At 50.4% G+C, this 19268-nt stretch overlaps 1 protein-coding gene across 1 annotated transcript; it reads left to right on the forward strand.

Moving 5' to 3' along the window:
- The first annotated feature begins 6652 nt into the window (after positions 1 to 6652).
- NOG (noggin) lies at positions 6653 to 8651 on the forward strand. The gene has a single exon (XM_032280103.1). It carries the CDS (start codon positions 7262 to 7264, stop codon positions 7958 to 7960), a length of 699 nt encoding a protein of 232 aa, XP_032135994.1. The 5' UTR covers positions 6653 to 7261; the 3' UTR covers positions 7961 to 8651.
- The last annotated feature ends 10617 nt before the right edge of the window (positions 8652 to 19268 follow it).

The following is a 19268-nucleotide window of genomic DNA, read 5'->3' on the forward strand; positions in this document are numbered from 1 at the left end:
ATGTGTGTGTGGTGTGGTGTGTGTATGTGGTGTGTGTGTGGTGTGTGTGTGGTGTGTGTGTGTGTGGCGTGCATGTGTGGTGTGTGGTGTGTGTATGTGATGTATGTGTGGTGTGGTGTGTGTGGTGTGTGGTGGGATGTGTGTGTGTGTGTGGTATGTGATGTGTGTGCGTAGTGTATGGTGTGTGGGGGTTTTGTGTGGTGTGTGTGTGTGATGTATGTGTAGTGTGGTGTGTGGGTGTATGTGTGTGTATATGTGTGAGTGGTGTGTGTGTGGTATGTGTGGTGTGTTGTTGGGGAGCAGTGCATGACTGTATGTGGTATGTGTGTATATGCATGTGTGTGCATATGCACTTGTGTGTTTAACGACATATGTATCGGGGCTCTTCAATAACTGCATCTGTATCTGAAAAGTGTGTGCCTGTGGGGAGTCGGAAGCAAGACCTACAGCATTTAGTTTGAGTTTGTATTTGATGACAGTTATCTTTCCACATCATAGCGTTCCCCTCCAACATTTTGGAGGTTCTTGTCCCACACTAGCAATGCTGTATCTATAGTATGCCATTCATTTCCCTTTTGAAATATTGGATCACAAATGGTAAAAGAGAATGTGTGTGTCTGCATAGGTGTGTGTGTGTGTGTGTGTGTGTGTAAAGCAGTGGCTGGAGAGAGAAACTGTACAAAGATTTCTTTTCCATAGGAAAATGTTGGGTCCATCCTAGACCCAGACTTCAGTCAAGGAAACGCAACGTGAAGCCCAGGAGAGCTGAGGGCAGGAAAGGGGAGAAGATATGCCTGCTGGCGTCGCCCCCACCCACCCTAAGGCCCCCCACATCAGGGCAGGCTAAACATGCCGAGGCTTCTGTCTCCAGGGCTGGAGAGAGGCGCCCTCGTTAAAACTCAGATAAACAGTTTATCAGGAGATGAATGAGCCACCGGGCTCCAGAGACGTCTCCCCTTCCCCAGTGTGGAGCCAGATGGGGAGGGGGCTACAAGCGGAGCAGGAGCCAGACTGAGGAAAGGAAGGGGCTGTCGGGGCTGGAACAAGCTAGCTGAAGCTCCTTTCCTCCTTTGGTCTTAAACTTTGTCTCTATTTTGAGAAATGCATTTCACATTTATTCACCCATGTTCCCACCCCAGGCCACATTTTAGAGCTATTTCCCACTCTCTCCCTCCTCTTTCTCTGCTATTTTCCCTCTTTTGCCTATAGCATGCCCATTTCAGTTTCAATTCCACTCTTCTCACTAGAATCTAATCACCAATGGAACACACACACACAGCTATAATGCCCCATGAAACTGAATTGGGTTCCTTCCACCCTCAGTGAGTTCTGAACTGGCCAGGGCTCCCCAGCACCCAGGAGGCTACCTGGAGTTCGCCACTCTCTGACCTCAGAGCCACCTCTACCGTCACCTCCTTCCGGCAGTCAGGAGAGATATGTGGCAAGCCTCACAGCTGACTTGTTCTCACTTTGCTAAGTTAGGTCAAGCCCAAGAATGCCATTTTGGGGTCTCACTAAGAGAAAGCCCATCCGATTCTACATTTATGGGACCCAAGAGAAGGTCAGAAACAGAAGGCAGAGATTTTTACATGCCTGGGATGACACAAGATGTAAACGATGGCAGTTCTCGGCCTGGCGCAGTGGCTCACGCCTATAATTCCAGCACTTTGGGAGGCCGAGGCAGGTGGATCACGAAGTCAGGAGTTTAAGACCAGTCTGGCCAACATAGTGAAACCCCATCTCTACTAAAAAAAAAAAAAAATGCAAAAATTAGCTGGGCATGGTAGTGGGCGCCTGTAATCTCAGCTACTCGGCCAGAGAATTGTTTGAACCCAGGAGGTGGAGGTTGCAGTAAGCCCAGGTTGCGCCACTAAATTCCAGCCCGGGCAACAGTGCTAGACTCCATCTCAAAAAAAAAAAAAAAAAAAAAGACAGGAGTTCTCATGCCTTCTCTATTACGATGTCCCGTGGTCCTTGAAAGGTAGAGTGTCTCGCCCAAGGTCACACAGCTGGTAGCTTGCAAGTTTTCTGACCTCAAGCCCCATGCCCTTTAGGCATCACTTATAGCTGCCTTAGCTCTGTTTCCAGGGCCAAAGAAGCAAGAAGACTGTGAAACTGTTCTTAGAATCGTGATAGAAGTAAGAGAAGATACACAAAAGCACCCTCAGGCTCATCTTGCCTTTGACCTGGAGTTGCCCCAGCGACTGTTTAAAGGAGTGCTTGTGTTTGCCTTGCCTAGAGAATTTTGCAGGGACAGAAACCCGAGATGGGGCTACCCAGGGATGGGCCTCCATTCATGTTGTTCATTAGACTCATCCTGTGCAGCCTCTTGAGGCCTAAGTCCCAACCAATCCTCACGAAAGTCCAAACACCGCCCACAGCGAGAGTCAAGCTGATAGCCGTACATCCACTGGCCCATCTTCCACGCACAGCTTCCTTTGGAAGAAATACAGCCCTCTTTGTCCCGTTTGTCAAGCTCCCTCTTCAACAGAACCACAGAAGCATCAAAATGGGTTGGCTACGGAGTCTCCCAAGAAACTCCAGTCCCTCCCTCAAACTCCTGAAGTCTGGCAGCGCCCCAGTTGCACAGATGGCGTGGACAGAAAGCAGGCCCAAAGGTGTTGGAGTTTATTTCAACAGCATCCGCATGCTTCAACGCTCTTCTGCTCAAACCTGAGATGACTGGTCCACTGAGGGCAGTAGAGTTCTCTGAAGAAGTAGCCGGTGTTGAAAGACCATTGCCCAATATAGGCTCTGCCCCAGGCACCATGCTAGGCTAGGCATTCTTTACCTCTTTTATATGGCATGATTCTGAGAGATATCATCCCATCCTTACAGATAAGAAAATGGAAACAGAGTAATTAAAATGACTGTGTTAAAAAGGTAACACAGCCAGTGAGGGGCATGACCGGAATTCCAACTTAAATCCACCTGATCCAAAAGTCGTGGAGCTTCCCTGTCTGGGACATTTCTTCCTCCACCTCCCATATCCCCAGGTTTTCTGGCTGTCCCTCATACAAATGTGGTTCCCTTCTTTATGCAGATTTATATCCTACATCTCAAATCTCCTCTCCAAACTCAGACAAATACATCCTTCCTCATCAAGCTCAGCTAAAACTTAGCTTTACCATTAAAGTGTTTGTTTGTTTGTGACAGAGTCCCGCACTGTCGCCCAGGAGGGAGTGTAGTGGTGCGATCTCAGCTCAATGCAACCTCCACCTCCCGGGTTCAAGCAATCCTCCTGCCTCAGCCTCCCCAGTAGCTAGGATTACAGGCACCCGCCACCACACCCAGCTAAATTTTTGTATTTTTAGTAGAGGCAGGGTTTCACCATGTTGGCCAGGCTGGTCTCGAACTTCTGACCTCGTGATTCACCCACCTCAGCTTCCCAAAGTGCTGGGATTACAAGCGTGAGCCACCACACCCAGCCCCATTAAGGTCTTAGTACTGCTTAGTCTCTGATACCAACATTCCTAGGTTTACTCAGTACCTAAGCACATAGGCTACTCCAACGTGGCGCAGAGTCAGGGGTTGCAAGCTTCCCAAATGTGGCATTTCAGAACTTCACAGTGAAGAGGGGTACATATGGTTTGAAAACAGTATAGCTAATATTACAATTGCTTGGACTTCCTTTTGGTTATAATAATGTATTTTAAAACTTTACACAACATTCAAACACGAGCATGATATTGTTATATTTATCAAAAGGAGACATGGATTTTAAAAAGAAAAGGTTACGAAACACTGGTCCACACAGTTATGTTCCCATAAATTATAAATTATAAATTATAAATTTTTCCGACGCCCTTTTAATATTTTCTTCTTGTGCTTCTCGTATCTCCCCTAACTGTACTGCAGAAGTCTTGCAGGATGGAGACTGACTGTGAAATCCTTCTTCTTCGTATTTTTCCCAATGGTCTTCACCCAGTAGACACTCCATAAACAGGTCACCCCATCTGTTCTCAAGCATGGTTTGTTTCTGGTTCCTGAGGGACCTTTTTCACTGTTCAGTTAAATCTACTCAGCCTAAATAAAGGATCTGGGTTGGTCTTCAAACAAAAATAGATCATTTGAAGGAGAGGAGACGGAGATTGATAGAACAGAAACCAGCACAATATAATGTCATGAATTGGAACCTACCATCTCAGGAGGGTTGAGCTAGAGTTTAGCCCTTCAAATCCCCTGAACACTTTTCTTAATTCACAGCAGTGACAAAATTGCTCTGGAACATGTAATCTTCCTAAGAAAACAAACTGGTGCTGAATCCCCATAAGGTGCATCAAAAAGAAAGAGATGCTTAGGAGCTCTCTATGTGCCAGGTTCTTTTGGGGGGGTTGGAGAGAAGTGGGGACAGAGTCTCACTCTGTCGCCCAGCCCAGACTGGAGTACAGTGATGCAATTTCAACTCACTGCAACCTTTACCTCCCGGGTTCAAGTGATTCCCATGATTCAGCCTCCCAAGTAGCTGAAATTACAGGTGCCTGCTACCACACCCAGCTAATTTTTTTTTTGTATTTTTAGTAGAGACAGGGTTTCACTATGTTGGCCAGGCTGGTCTCGAACTCCTGACCTCAAGTGATCTGCCTACCTCAGCTTCCCAAAGTGCTGGGAAGTTACAGGCGTGAGCCACTGTGCCTGGCCTGTACCAGGTTCTAATCACACATTATTTCAAAGTCAACCCCATTCAAATAACCAATGAGCTGTTTTTATCTCCAGTATCCATCAAAGCAAGACCTCCTTTTGAGCAGTCCATTGATAGTCTAATTCGTTGTCTAGACTTTAAAATGGAAGGAAACGCTTTCAGCTGAAACTGCCCACCCCTTTTAATAGAGGTTTTGCAGAAAGACCGTAGTATGCAACAAAGTGTTTTCTTCCTTAGACAGATGATAAACTTTGGGAGTTGGGGTGGGGCAGGTTGAAAGGAAAAACCAGATCTTTGGGGAAAGAAAGTTGAGTGATTTAGACTGTCACAATGGGACCTCTTAACTCCCACTCCGTGGAAGACTGGCGAATACTTGAGTCATTCACTCCAAGTGTCTCTTCTCCAGCTTTTTCCAGATCCCAATCACATTCACCACAAAGAAAACTTGAGTTTGCATTTTAAAGCTTAGATAGAGTTCCTCGTCCAAGGGAAATTAACAGGAGGTGTCACTTCAGTGCCCATCTCCCATCAAAGGGAAACTGCTTCTGAAAGAGAAAGCATCATGTAGGTTTATTTGAAATCACAGAAAGGTAGGGCTGGAAGAGAAATGTATTAACAGTTACGACACTAATGCGAAAAGTAAGGAAAATGACTTGTCCAAGTTATATCAGGCTGGACCCCAGCCCAGACTCAGGCACCTCTGCTGTCAGTTTATCTTTCAAGTTTCCGGTCCCCACTCGCACCCACTGAGACCGATTTACTGGAGGCAGAAGGTGCAGCATGCATTCTTGTGAAATTTGAGGGGTTTGAGGAGGAATCTCAGGAAGTCTGTTTACACTGGGGGCCTGGAGGGCTTCGGGAAAATAGCCAGACCCAAAACGGCCCCGTCAGCAGACGCAGACACAAAGTGACACGGACACAGAAGCAGAAGCTGAACCGGGCAGAGCGAGCAGCAGCCGACCCACCTCGCACGGCCGCCGCCCCCGCCAGCGCCAGGTGCAGGGTTCGCAGCGGGCCAGCAGAGGGCGGGCCGCCCCCAGGGAGCCGAGCGGCGGCCGCGCGGAGCCGGCCAGGCGAGGGGAGCAGCAGGCGAGCCAGACGTGCCCCGGAGGCTAGGCCACTCAGGGTGCAGGACCCGGCCAAGGAGGAGGAGGATGGTGAGGAGCGGACCCCCCTCGTGGGCCCGAGGGCCAGACAGGCAGGAGTGCTACCTAGGAATGACATCACGCTGCGCAACGCTGCGGATCTGGGACTCCCCAGTGCAAAGGGGAGTGGGGTAGTGGGGGGGGAGTGGGGTAGGGGCTGTGTGTGTGAGTGTCTGTGTGTGTGTGTGTGTGTGTGTGTGTGTGTGTGTGTGTGTTGGGGGGAGGGGACTTAGATCAAGAGCCCGGGAGAGAGGAAGGCGAGACGCGACCGGGAAAAACGCTCCATGCACATGGAGAAATTTCTTGCTCCGAACTGCACCAAGGAAGGAACCCCCAGCACTTCCCCGCTGCTCCCCTCCCAGTGCAAAGCACCCAGCTAGTGAGAAGCCCTCCAGCCCCACCTCGAGCACCGCCCCCCCCCAACACCGGCTCTGCACCCTCCAGCCCCGCTCCAGCGCTGCCGCGAGCTTTCCCCAGGACTGGCCCTGGCGGGGCGCCTAGAGCCCCAGTTGCATTGCTCCAGGAGAAAGGAGGGGGGCGGTGCATTTTGCAGGAGGAGAAGGGGGGTGGGTGGTGGGGGAGAGAGAAAATTGCGCGGAGACCTGCCAAGCGCCACCGCCGCCGCCACCGCCGCTGCCGCCGCCGCCGCCGCCGCCGCCGCCTGTGAGCTCCGGCGGGCAGCCGGACTGTCGGCTTCCCGGGGCATCTGGGTCCGGCGGGGCACAGCCCTGGGCGCTGCCGAAGCCGCCGCCGCCGCCTCCGCGGCGAGTACGGGCGGCTTCCCCCGGAGCCTGTGCCGCTCCAGCTCCTCGGGGGTGGAGAAGTGGGGGGTGGGGTTGTTGTTTGGGGGGAAGAAGGGGGAGGGGGCAACGCCGAGAGAGTCAGTGGTTTCCATGGTGATGGAGCTGAAAGTGCAGGAAATTTAAAGGCTTGGATCCTGCGAGACAGACAAACCGGTGCCAACGTGCGCGGACGCCGCCGCCGCCGCCGCTGGAGTCCGCCGGGCAGAGCCGGCCGCGGAGCCCGGAGCAGGCGGAGGGAAGTGCCCCTAGGACCCGCTCGGCCAGCGGCGCTGCACAGAGCGGCGGAACGAGGAGCAGCGAGAGGAGGAGGAGGGGAGAGCGGCTCGTCCACGCGCCCTGCGCCGCCGCGGGCCCGGGAAGGCAGCGAGGAGCCGGCGTCCCCCGCGCCCCGCGGTCGCCCTGGAGTAATTTCGGATGCCCCGCCGCGGCCGCCTTCCCCAGTAGACCCGGGAGAGGAGTTGCGGCCAACTTGTGTGCCTTTCTTCCGCCCCGGTGGGAGCCGGCGCTGCGCGAAGGGCTCTCCCGGCGGCTCATGCTGCCGGCCCTGCGCCTCCCCAGCCTCGGGTGAGCCGCCTCCGGAGAGACTGGGGAGCGCGGCGGCGCCGCGGGCTCAGCGTGCTCTCCTCCGGGGACGCGGGACGAATCAGCAGCCCCGGGCGCGCGCCGGAGGCATGGAGCGCTGCCCCAGCCTGGGGGTCACCCTCTACGCCCTGGTGGTGGTCCTGGGGCTGCGGGCGACACCGGCCGGCGGCCAGCACTATCTCCACATCCGCCCGGCGCCCAGCGACAACCTGCCCCTGGTGGACCTCATCGAACACCCAGACCCTATCTTTGACCCCAAGGAGAAGGATCTGAACGAGACGCTGCTGCGCTCGCTGCTCGGGGGCCACTACGACCCGGGCTTCATGGCCACCTCGCCCCCCGAGGACCGGCCCGGCGGGGGCGGGGGTGCGGCTGGGGGCGCGGAGGACCTGGCGGAGCTGGACCAGCTGCTGCGGCAGCGGCCGTCGGGGGCCATGCCGAGCGAGATCAAAGGGCTGGAGTTCTCCGAGGGCTTGGCCCAGGGCAAGAAGCAGCGCCTGAGCAAGAAGCTGCGGAGGAAGTTACAGATGTGGCTGTGGTCGCAGACCTTCTGCCCCGTGCTGTACGCGTGGAACGACCTGGGCAACCGCTTTTGGCCGCGCTACGTGAAGGTGGGCAGCTGCTTCAGTAAGCGCTCGTGCTCCGTGCCCGAGGGCATGGTGTGCAAGCCGTCCAAGTCCGTGCACCTCACGGTGCTGCGGTGGCGCTGTCAGCGGCGCGGGGGCCAGCGCTGCGGCTGGATTCCCATCCAGTACCCCATCATTTCCGAGTGCAAGTGCTCCTGCTAGAACTCAGGGGCCCCCTGCCCGCATCCGGACACTTGATGGATCCCCACCGACGCCCCCTGCACCGCCTCCAACCAGTTCCACCACCCTCTAGCGAGGGTTTTTAATGAACTTTTTTTTTTTTTTTTTTTTTTTTTTTTTGGCTACAGAGACCTAGCTTTCTGGTTCATGTAATGCACTGTTTAACTGTGTAGGAATGTATATGTGTGTGTATATACGGTCCCAGTTTTAATTTACTTATTAAAAGGTCAGTATTATACGTTAAAAGTTACCGGCTTCTACTGTATTTAAAAAAAAAAAAAAGTAAGCAAAAGAAAAAAAAGAACAGAGAAAAGAGAGACTTATTCTGGTTGTTGCTAATAATGTTAACCTGCTATTTATATTCCAGTGCCCTTCGCATGGCGAAGCAGGGGGGAAAAGTTATTTTTTTCTTAAAGTACAAAGAGACGGGGGAACTTTTGTAGAGGACTTTTCAAAAGCTATTTTCCATTCTTCGGAAAGTGTTTTGGTTTTCCATGGACCTCGAAGAAGCTATAGAGTTCAATGTTATTTTACAGTTATTGTAAATATAGAGAACAAATGGAATGACTAATCATTGTAAATTAAGAGTATCTGCTATTTATTCTTTATAATATCCCGTGTAGTAAATGAGAAAGAAGTGCAGAACAGGATTAAAGAAAACCACTAAAACCGACTACGTTCCACACTGATTTTCTGTGTTGGTGATTGATGGGGGGTGGGAGGGCGTGGGAGGGGGTGTAGTGGATGCTGCTCTGCCTCGTATCCCGTTAGGGAAGGGGCTCGTCCCCTCGGACTCCCCTCCTGTGGTATGACGGAGGTGACTGATGTTTTTTGAGGGCGGGCGGGGGGCGATATTCTCTAACCCCTCACTTAAACATCACGTGGCCTCCGCCCAGTCTCCTAGCTTTTCCCCCTGTGTCACCAAAGCTCGGGCCTGTAGTGACCTCGACACCCAGCCGGCCCCCTGGTGCTGACCCCAGGCTGGGCCGAGGGGCGGGGGGAGGGTGGGCGGCCGCTTTGTCCTGCCTGACAGGCCCTTCACAATGGGGACACGTGTCTTTCACACCTACCCTGGGGGCGGAGTGCCGCTGAAACTTGACCCCCGAGGAATGGGGAGGGGGGTAGATCAGAGCGCGCCCACCCAGATCCCGCCACCCCTCCCGCCTCGTACCCCCCACCTCAATATCCAGCCCGTGTTAACCCTTTGCATGCCCGGAAGCTACGGAGGTGGGAGCTGAGACAATCCCTTGGAATCAACAAGGCTCACTGCCTCTGGGATCTTGCAGGTCCGAGCCCCGAAATCCCAGGCCCTCGGCCGGAGGTGCTGGGGATATCGGGGAGATTTGACACCGGCCTCCCCTCTCTCGGGGCACCTAAGGAAGACTGAGGGCCACGGTTTCGAAGGAGTCCGAATCCTGGAGAAAATCACCACCTCTAGGATCTACTTTTGGGAAGAAGGTATACCCGCGCTCTGGGCACTTTCTACACTTGAGGGGTGGGGAGGAGGGAGAAATCGGAATCGGAATCTTTGCGCTTTCTTTAGGATTAGATAAGGGCAGAAGGCACGTAACCCCTTAAAGGGACGTGCAAAACATCACTCCCACCCCACCCCTTAAAAAACCAATTCCTTGGGACCTACGCCTGACTCTCGATTGCGTCCCTCCGCCTCAGTCCCCAGTGGCGCCCGTCCGCTCAGCTCCACGTGGGCCAGCTTCCTGACACTGCTCAGCGCTCCCTTTATTTATCTTGGACTCCAAAGTCGCTCTCCTTTGCTCCCTCTCCACCTCCCTGCCACCTCCCCGCGCCTCCCTCCCGGCGTTCCTCCCACCCCACCCCCTCACCCCCCTAACCCCCCAAGTCCGGAGTCCCAGCGAATCTATGCTAATTATTTCAAACCTGCGCCGGGTCCCCGCGCGGTCTCAATGCCCCCAGCCCCGCCCGCCCTGTCCCTCCAGCCGGGCGCTTTCTTCCCTCCCGACGCAGCCTCGATGGCTCCTCATTTCAATAGCCTGGCCCCGGAGCCGATCCCCCTCCCCGGCGCTGCCTCCGTCAGCCGTGGGACAGACGTTAGGGTATTCATTAACTGAGAGCCGAGGAATAACGGCATTATTCCCCCCAGAGAGGGCACCCTGCCCCCGCGACTATCTGAGGCTTCATTGTAAAAGGATTAAAAGTTAAAGACCTCCATCTTATGATTCTTTCATTTAATCTTCCTGGCGCCTGGGAGACATGCTCGATGGATGATGGCTTTTAAAATATTCCTAATGTCGACTACCTTAAGACTCCAAGCCGGGCAAACAAACGTAATTTATTTCCAGAAGAAAGGGGATATTGAGATGTTTAAGTTTATGAACTGCCGTCCCCATGTATATTTGTTAAGTTCTGACAAATACCCAAATAACGTTAAAATCAGCCATTCATCACTTATGAATTTATGCAAAACTTTCTGTGCCCCGGGCCAATATTTTTTTAGACAGAGTTTCATTTGCGAGGGGCGGAGGTGGTGGGGAGTGGGGAAGAGGAGGGGGCTTTGGTGGGGCGGGGGGGACCGAAAGCAAGAATTTTCATGCCTGGTAAACACGCGAATTATGCGAAGAGAGTTATTCCCAGCTGGGCGGGCAGCCAAAACTCGGAGAGCGCGCCGAGGCCAGCGCCCCCACCCCCACGTTGGCAATGTCATTGGATTACAATGCGAGGTCTTCCCCTCCGCGACGCCCCCTCCTCCCTCCGCGGGCCCGCCCGCCCGCGCTCCTCCTCCCCACCCCTGCCCACTTGGAAAACCCGCCCGCAGCCTGCGAGCTTCTCGGCTTTCAGAGCGGGAGCTGGTGTGAGCTAGGAGGACGCGGGCTGCAGACGTGACCGGCGACAGACAGACCACCGGATGCACAGACCCAGAGAGCAGGCCCGAAGCCGCTGCGGGTGCGGGAGAGGACCCAGCAGGACCCAGGCAGTGCCAGAAGCCAAGGAAGAAGTGCTGGTCCTGGAGCATTGCCTAATGCACAGCCGGTTACCTCTCCATTATTATTAATGCCGATAATACTAATAATAGCATCAACGCAGAAAGGAGGAGAGGGCTCTGGGTATAGAGTGGAGAAAACTGTCCTCTTCGGTCACCCAGTGCCTATGTCCTGTAAGGAGGAAAATTGATCCAGGTGACTTCTGCGGTTCTCACACCTGTGTCTATGAATTTATGCAGCAGCTGGGGGAGAGGCGTGCCTCCCCAGAGTGGAGATTTATAACTATTAGAGATACATGCACGTCAGCTTTTTCAAATCCTGTAAGAGAATGGCAAGGTTTCCACCAACCTATCCCTCCCACTATGATTTCGAGAATTCACTCATCAACCCCCTATTTGCAAGTCTTCCCTTTATTCCTTCCTTCCACTCTTTCAATGCTACACACACACACACACACACACACACACACACACACACACTGCACACAAGAGCAAACTGAGGACCAATGACCAAACTGAGAGGGAACGCCAGCCCTCTCAATGGAGGGTCCTCTGGCCCCGAGTCTGGGAACCTGATCTAGTTCCCTGTTGAGATGGAGAAGTCCAGGGGTCCATTATCAGTGTTGCTTCTGAGACTCCCTGGGAAAGGGGGTTGAAGTTTGGTGGCAGCTGCAAGAAGAAGCTGGCTGGGCTGTGTATTAAGAGCTCTTAGCTGTGCTGGATGGGGACCACAGGGGGAGGGCCCAGCCCATATTGGTATTTTGAAGGGGGTGATTCATCCTTTTTCTTTAATGCTCTTGGAATGTCAGAGCTGGAGGGGAGCTTAGATGCCAATGCCCACTGCTCAATTTACAGATGAGAAGACTGAGACCTCAGCAGCCACTTGATGATCACACAGATGAATACAGTTGAGATTGGCTACGTGGTACCTCTCTAGTGAGCCTCATCATGCCTCTCTTTTTCTTTGTTCCCTTTTTCCTTTGCTCTTTTTTTAATTGATGGGAGAGAGTATTCCCTAAAGTTGACAAAGTAACAACTGATCATCAGCAAGTGGATCAACCCTTCTGTTGTACCTGTTTAGCAGATGTTTATTAATGGTTTGTGATGTGCCAAGCAGTGTGTTGGGCCTTTACACCCATCCTCATCTAAGGCCTCTAGTGTCCAAATAAGGAAACTGAAGCTCAGAGAGTTTAAGCATCTTCCCCAAATCCCCACAGTAAGTGACATGGTTACAGTTCAAAATCCAAGCTGACACCACCAAATAATCTTTGTGCTTCTTCCAAATAATCTTCCTTCCTTTAAGGACTCGAACACCGATCTTGGGAGACGAAATGCACAAGACACTGTGAGCTGGTACATCTCAAGTCAAGCTCTGCCGGGGTTCATGCCTGGTAAGCCACACACAAAAAAAAATTGCACACCCTGTTATGTGCCAGCACCTCCCACTTCCTCCCCCCTCACCCCCACAAGAAAGTTACAATGCAATACAGAAGATAAGAAATGAAGAACTGGTGGGTGGGTGCAGTGGCTCACACCCGCAATGTCAACATTTCGGAGGCAGAGACAGGAGGATTTCTTGAGGCCAGAGTTCGAAATCAACCTGGGCAACTTCATGCCTACAGAAAATTTATAAACTAGCCAGGCATGGTGGCACATGCCTGTAGTCCTAGCTTCTCAGGAGACTGAAGCGGGAGGGTCTCTTGAGCCCCAGAGTTCAAGACTGCACTGAGCTGTGACCTCACTGTTCTCCAGCCTGAGCAACAGAGTGAGGCCCTGTCTCTAAAAAAAAATTTTTTTAAAGAACTAGGTAAGAGATCAAAGAGGAGGTAAAGCATCAAATAAACCTGGGCCGGAAAAAGGAGGGCTGACAGCCAGAGAAGGCATTTGACTGAAGTCTCAAAGAACAGACTGAATGTCGACCCACTGAAGTGAGGATGGAAGAGGAGGAGTGAGGATGGAGAAAGCAGTATTTGTTAATATCAGTGAAGACATGGTGCTGGAAAAGTATGTGTGTGTTTGGGAAATAGCTCAAACAAACTTTAGCATAGGATGGATCCATGCTGAGAAGAGCAAGCAATAAGATTTGAAAAGCAGGTTGAAGCCGAATTATGGAGGATATTGAATGACAACTAAGGGAATTTATTTCTCAGATAACAGAAAGCCATTGAGAGCTCTTGAATACGGCAGGGACACCATTAGAGCACTGCTGCAAAATGAATTATTTATTCACTCAATAAATATTCTTGAGCGCTGTTCTGGTTTGGTGTATAACATGCTAGCCCAAAATGAATAATCTTAACAAACCGTTTTATTTTCTTCATGATTCTGTGAGTGAGCACTCTGGGAAGGGCTCTGCTGGGCAGTTCATCTCTTATACTCATGGTGTCAGCTGAGAACTGGGGGATCCACTTCCAAAATGGCTTCTAGCACCCAGCTGCCAACTAGGAGCTCAGAAGGAATGTTGGCCAGAGCCTCTTCAAGGCATTTCTCCATATAGCTTGGATTTTCCCACAGTCTGACGACTCAGGCTGATTGGACCTACGTGGTAGCTCATGGCCCTGAGAGAAGGTGTTCCAAGAGCCCTGAAGGGAAGCTGCAGGGCTTCCTGCGACATAGCCTCCAAAAGTCCCAAAACATTGGTTTCATTTCAGCCTATTAGTTAAGCAGGTCTCTAAGACCAGCCCAGATTCAAGAGGAAGAAAATTAATCATCACCTCTCAATGGGAGGAGTAACAAAGAATTCGAGCCCATCTTTAATCTATCTTGTGGCGGGCACTTCTGAAGTCCAGGTTCTGTATTGTATGTCTAGGACACACAAATGAAAGGATGCAGTGATTTGCCATTTAACTTTGGTGCCAGTGTCCTGGATAGATTGGAGATGAAAACAGTGGCTGCCAGGAGATTAGTTAAGGAGGGCCTTGCTATGGTCAAGAAAGAGTCAAGGCTGGATCCCGTGGCTCACGCCTGTAATCCCAGCACTTTGGGAGGCTGAGGCGGGTGAATCACTTGAGGTCAGGAGTTCGAGATCAGCCTGGCCAACATGGTAAAACCCAGTCTCTACTAAAAATAAAAAAAATAATAGTAATAAAATAGCTGGGTGTAGTGGTGCGTGCCTGTAATCTCAGCTACTTGGGAGGCTCAAATGGGAGAATCGCTTGAACCCGGGAGGCAGAGGTTACAGTGAGCCAAGATCACACCATTGCACTCCAGCCTAGGCAACAGAGTGAGACCCTATTTAAAAAAAAAAAGAGTCAGATAAGAGCCTATACCTGAGGAGCATCAATGCCAAAATACAGAGATCATTTCTCAGAAGACTAGAGAGGACCTGGTGACTGACTGGGCGTGAGGCTGAGGAACAGATTTAAAAAGACCCCCGATGCTTCAGGCCTGCAATGGACCATGTGCAGAAGAGAAATTTCAAATGTAGGAGCTCTAGTCCCTCCTTTACCCCCACCCCCACATACACAGGACATTGAAAGTAAGAGACAGCTAGACCCTTGTGTGGCCATTCATACAAGTCCCTATTTGGGGAACCTGACATAGTAAGTGTTCACTAAACACTAGGTAAAGAAATGTGGACTGATTTGGGGGTCCACAGGTTGTCATACTATGTTCTTGAGCAAAGGATAAGTGTGGGAAGTCTTTCTGTATTAGAACTGTGTTAAAAAAAAAAAAAAAAAAAAAAAAAAAAATTAGAAAGGTAAAACCCCAGACTGGAAGGCCACAGAAGAGATTGCATCTAATCCTGAAGGACAGATGAAGAGAGAAAAGGACAAATCTGACAGATGATTTAAAGGAAAACAGAAGTTAGGATCCAACTTGCATTTTTGTATGAAGCAAGAATTTGCTGCAGCTGGGAAGAAACTTCCCCCTTTGAACTGAGTGTATCCTCTTTGTTTTGCCACAGTCTCCACCTCTTTCTACGGCATACCTCAGTCATTATATTACCTACCATGACCATTGTAGACATTTGCAATTGGGACTTCTGTGTTAGATGCAGCAAGGAGACTGCAAACTTTGATTCTTTTGAAGTAAGAGAAAAGAAACCATATACAAATTTAAAAGAAACCATATACACAATTTAAAAGGGAGATTCAGATTTTGAGGGAAAGATGATAGGATCACAATATTTGAGCTGAAGTGTCCTTAAAGTTCTTCACCCCTTAATTTGACTGCAGAAACTAAGGCTCATTAAGGCCAATTGACTTATCTCAGTTTTGTTTACTTTGGAACAGAAATGGCACTAGAAACAATGTTTCCAGATTTTCAGTTCAACCTTTCCTTTATAAGTTGTTGTAGGTTTAAACAGCATTAGAATTTAAAAAGCACTTTCACGGGCATAATTTTATTAAAATGAAACATTTAAAATTCCCAAGGATAGGAAATAGGCTTGTCTAATATCCCTAGGCCTAGCACAGGGCCTAGCCCATGGCAGCACTTAACAAATATTAACTGCAGGAATAAATGTACATAGGTTCATTTTACAGATAAGAAAACTGAAGCTCGGAGAAGTTCAGTGAAGAACAGATATTCACAGAGTTCATTCCTGATGCTGGAGGCAGAAGGAGCTGATGCCATCAGCACTGGGAGATCCAGCAGCTGCTGTTTCTCTATGGTCAGAGTTGAGCTCCAGAAACCAAATACACATCTGCCGACTGCCCAGTTAGTCTATGCAATAAGAGGATGGAAGATAGTGGGAGTCTACACCTGCCAAGCAAAATAAGCTTTACGGTCGCTGGTTTTGGGAGCCTCTTCCACCCAGTGCTATAAAGGACTTCTGACTGGTGTTCAATTTATTCAGTCGAGGGAAAAAAAAATTGTTCAGCAAGAAGACCTCCCCTCATTTTGCAGATGCAGAAACTTGCAAAACAGGAAACCTAAGGGACTAGCCCAAGATCAAACAGCTCATCGCTGGTGGAGCCAAGATTCAGAGGGCTCTAGCTCTAGCACTCCGCTGAGCTGTTGGGAGAAGCAGGCGGGGTTGGGGGTGGGGGGTTAGTGCTCCCTGAGTTCATAATCCCAGCCACTCTCCCTGATTCCCTGCTCACCCCAGCTCCAATCCATTCTCCACGCTGTAGCCCGAGTGACCTTAAGACACACATGTGGTCTTGTCACTCCCCTGCTTAAAACCTCTCAATGGCTTCCCATTGCTTTGAGAATAAAGGCCAGGATCCTTACCAAGCTGAGGCCCTCTCTCCCGGAGCTCTGGGCTCAGGCTTTCTTTCAGGTCCTCTCACACACCAACCTCCCTGCTGGTTCAGGGCCTTTGCGCAAGCCCCACCTTCAGTTTGGGATCATTCCTCTGCCACCAGCACCCCTAAATGTCACCCTGTCCTTCAGATCCCAGTCTTAGGGGAAGCAGATCAGGTCCCCCCTGACGCATGATCTCTCAGCTCGCCGTGCTTTTTCTTCACAGGCCGTATTACGGTTTGTAGTCGGTATGTACAATTTACAATTATGTGTGTACCTTCTCTCTCCCAGTATACGGATCGCCTCTCTTCATTTTACTCATTATGATATCCCTGATCACTGGTGCAGTTTGGGGCACATGAGTAGACAATAAAGAGAGAGGTAAATGAATACACAGCATAAAGGAAGAGATATTAATTGATTACCTTCCTAGTATAAGCCAGGTTCTACCTGGGACTCCAAGTGTACCAAGAGTTCAGAGTCCAGCTGCTGTTAAATAGTGATCTAGAGGGAATTTAAGAATGTGTCCACATGTGAAATGCAGGGCAGGGAGCAGAAGACCCTAAAGTGACTATCAGTTCTGGGGATTATAGGGACTCCCGGGTTACTGAACCCAAAACCCCCTGTCTGCTTGAGTAGGCGGAGAGGGAGAGCCAAGTTGCCAGATAATCCCTTTTAGCTAGTCAAGAACCCTCCCAGAAAGAGGCAGTCCACTACTTAGAAAACCTTCCCCATCAGAAGCTAGATAGCACTGAATGATTTCACAGAGAAAATTCTAAGAAGACTCCAGAGAGTACGTGGAAGAATCACCTGCCCCTGTATCTAAAATCCTTTAATAATGGGCGAAATTACCTTAGCTGCTGGACAGTTAAAACTTGATCTTTCCTGCCCAGGGAATAATAAAATTAAGCAATGACCAACTCATGTCTACTGCTTTACAGTTGACAAACCACTTTCACATCTGTTATCTCTTCAAACCCACATAACAGCTCATGGCTAGAATTTGGATTATCATTTGAAAGATAAGGAAACTGAGCCAGGAAGAGTAACTTGCCCTGGAGGCAAAAACCTTTCCGCAGAGAGGGAACTTGACAACATGGAGGAAAACAAAACTGAACACCATGGACTTTGGAGTGAGAATCCCCTGGGTTTGAATGCTGGCCCTATTAACTGTGGACCTTTGTGAAGGCACCTGACCTCCTGAGACTGTTTCTCCAGACCTAAAATGGGCATAATGACAGCTATCATACCAGGCTATTGGGATGTTCCAGTGCCTGCCATACGTGTAGCCCCTGCCCAGCCAGTGATGGTGTCCTTCCCTCTCCCCAGTTTCAGGGCCTGTGCTGTGTTCTTCTCCATCAGAATGGAAACTGAACGTATTGCTACCCCTTTTTCAGCTGACAAAAAGCCTTTTAATTTAGCTCCAGTTATTTTTTTTATTTTTTTGGTGGCGGTTGTTGTTCTTCTTCTTCTTCTTTTAAATTATAGGCCAAAGAAAGGATGAGGATGGGAACACCAATGACCAAAGGCAAAGCTGAGAGGAAAGACAGAAAGTTAAATCAGGATGGGAGGAAACTGGGAAAGCAGAGAGTTGGTTTTACATGAGCAAAGGCAGGAATTCAGCCCAGGGAAACTAATTCTAGAAATTCTTTCTTTCTAGTTATTGACTCTTTACCGGAAATTATAGAGAAATGACTACCTCCCAAAAACAGTCTTGACTGGCGTCATTCCAGCCTCACTTCAAGGACAGAGACCTGGTTATCAGTGAGATCATCACAGCCACATAGGACCAAGGGGCCCAAGAGAGTTAACATGCGATGTTGGCAATGCAGTGTCTTAAAGGACATCTGTCTACTCATGACTACCGCAGTGAAGAATGAGGAAATTGAGACCCAGAGAGGAAAAGTGACCTGGTCAATATCAAACCTCAAGTTAGAGACCAAGGGTAATGGAGAAACTTTGAAAAGGGTGTGCGCTGCTGGCGACTAACCTGAGGACTCAAGGGCCTCACACCCTCAAGGTTGGACAACTTCTCCAACATGCCACATTCTGGGCCTCTGCTGCTGCCTCTCCTCTTCCCTGCAAAGGCAAGCACCGTGGATAGGCCCCGCTCTGCAGCTCCGGCCCCCGGGATCCCTAGGGACATGCTCAGTGCAATGTCCTTTTTCTGGCTGGACCCTTGGAGCTTGATGTTCCCTAGAGTTCTGGTCAGCCCTCTTCTCATCTCTTTGCCTGAGAAGAAACTCAGGACCTTCCGCAGTGGGAGCCATCGCCACTGGATGGCCAGCATTCAAATCTCACTTCCAGGCCAGATGTTTCTCCTGAGCGCCACACTTGGAGAGCCAACTGCCTCCTGGACTTCACCACATCAAATACGTGTTCAAAGTTGAATCTTAACCCGATTCCCAACCCTTCTGATCTGACTGTTTTCGGTTTTCTCATTCTTGAGTAATCGCTCCCCTGTTTACCCAGATATACAGACCGAAAAAAAAAAAAATCTCTGGTCTGCCTCTTGTCAGCATCCTTTCCTCACAAACAAAGCATCCGCCAATACCTCCTAAATTGTCTGTCAGTCCCTCTTCTCACCCTCATCCTCAGACTTGTGTCTTCTCTTACCTTGGCCTCTGCAATAGCCTGATAGTCCACGCCTTCACCTCCAGCCTTGCCCCATCTTCAACACTGCCACTTGAGTTGCCATTTCCCTAACATACACTCCAAACTTTCAGTGTCTGTCTTTACAGTAGAACCCTGGCTAAGTTCCTTAGCATGGCGCCCAAACCCTTTTCAATCTATGACCCCAATTTGCCTTCCACATCATCTGCCACCATTTTCTGCTCCACCCCACCCCCACCAACAAGCCACACCAACTTACTCATGGCTGCCCAAACTTGCCAACCCTTTGATGCCTCTGAGCTTTTACTCACACTATTTGCTCTCCCTAAAAGGCCCCCTGCCCCACCCTTGCTTGCCCCATCACCCAAACCAGGGGAGACCTACTCATACTTCAGGGCCCAGCTTCATGGCACCTCCTCAGCCTTTGGCCAGGATGGAATTAATCAAGCCATGCTTTCCTCCCACAATGCTGGTCACTAATAATAATATTAATAGACATTAACTGCCCACATGAGATGAGCACTGTCCTGG

Source organism: Sapajus apella, unplaced genomic scaffold (assembly GCF_009761245.1).
Source record: "Sapajus apella isolate SASKATOON/1434 unplaced genomic scaffold, GSC_monkey_1.0 scaffold12, whole genome shotgun sequence".
Taxonomy (NCBI): domain Eukaryota; kingdom Metazoa; phylum Chordata; class Mammalia; order Primates; family Cebidae; genus Sapajus; species Sapajus apella.

Bases quoted from the DNA above. Each gene is read 5' to 3' on its own strand.
- NOG (XM_032280103.1), top strand. From the start codon at position 7,262: ATGGAGCGCTGCCCCAGCCTGGGGGTCACCCTCTACGCCCTGGTGGTG.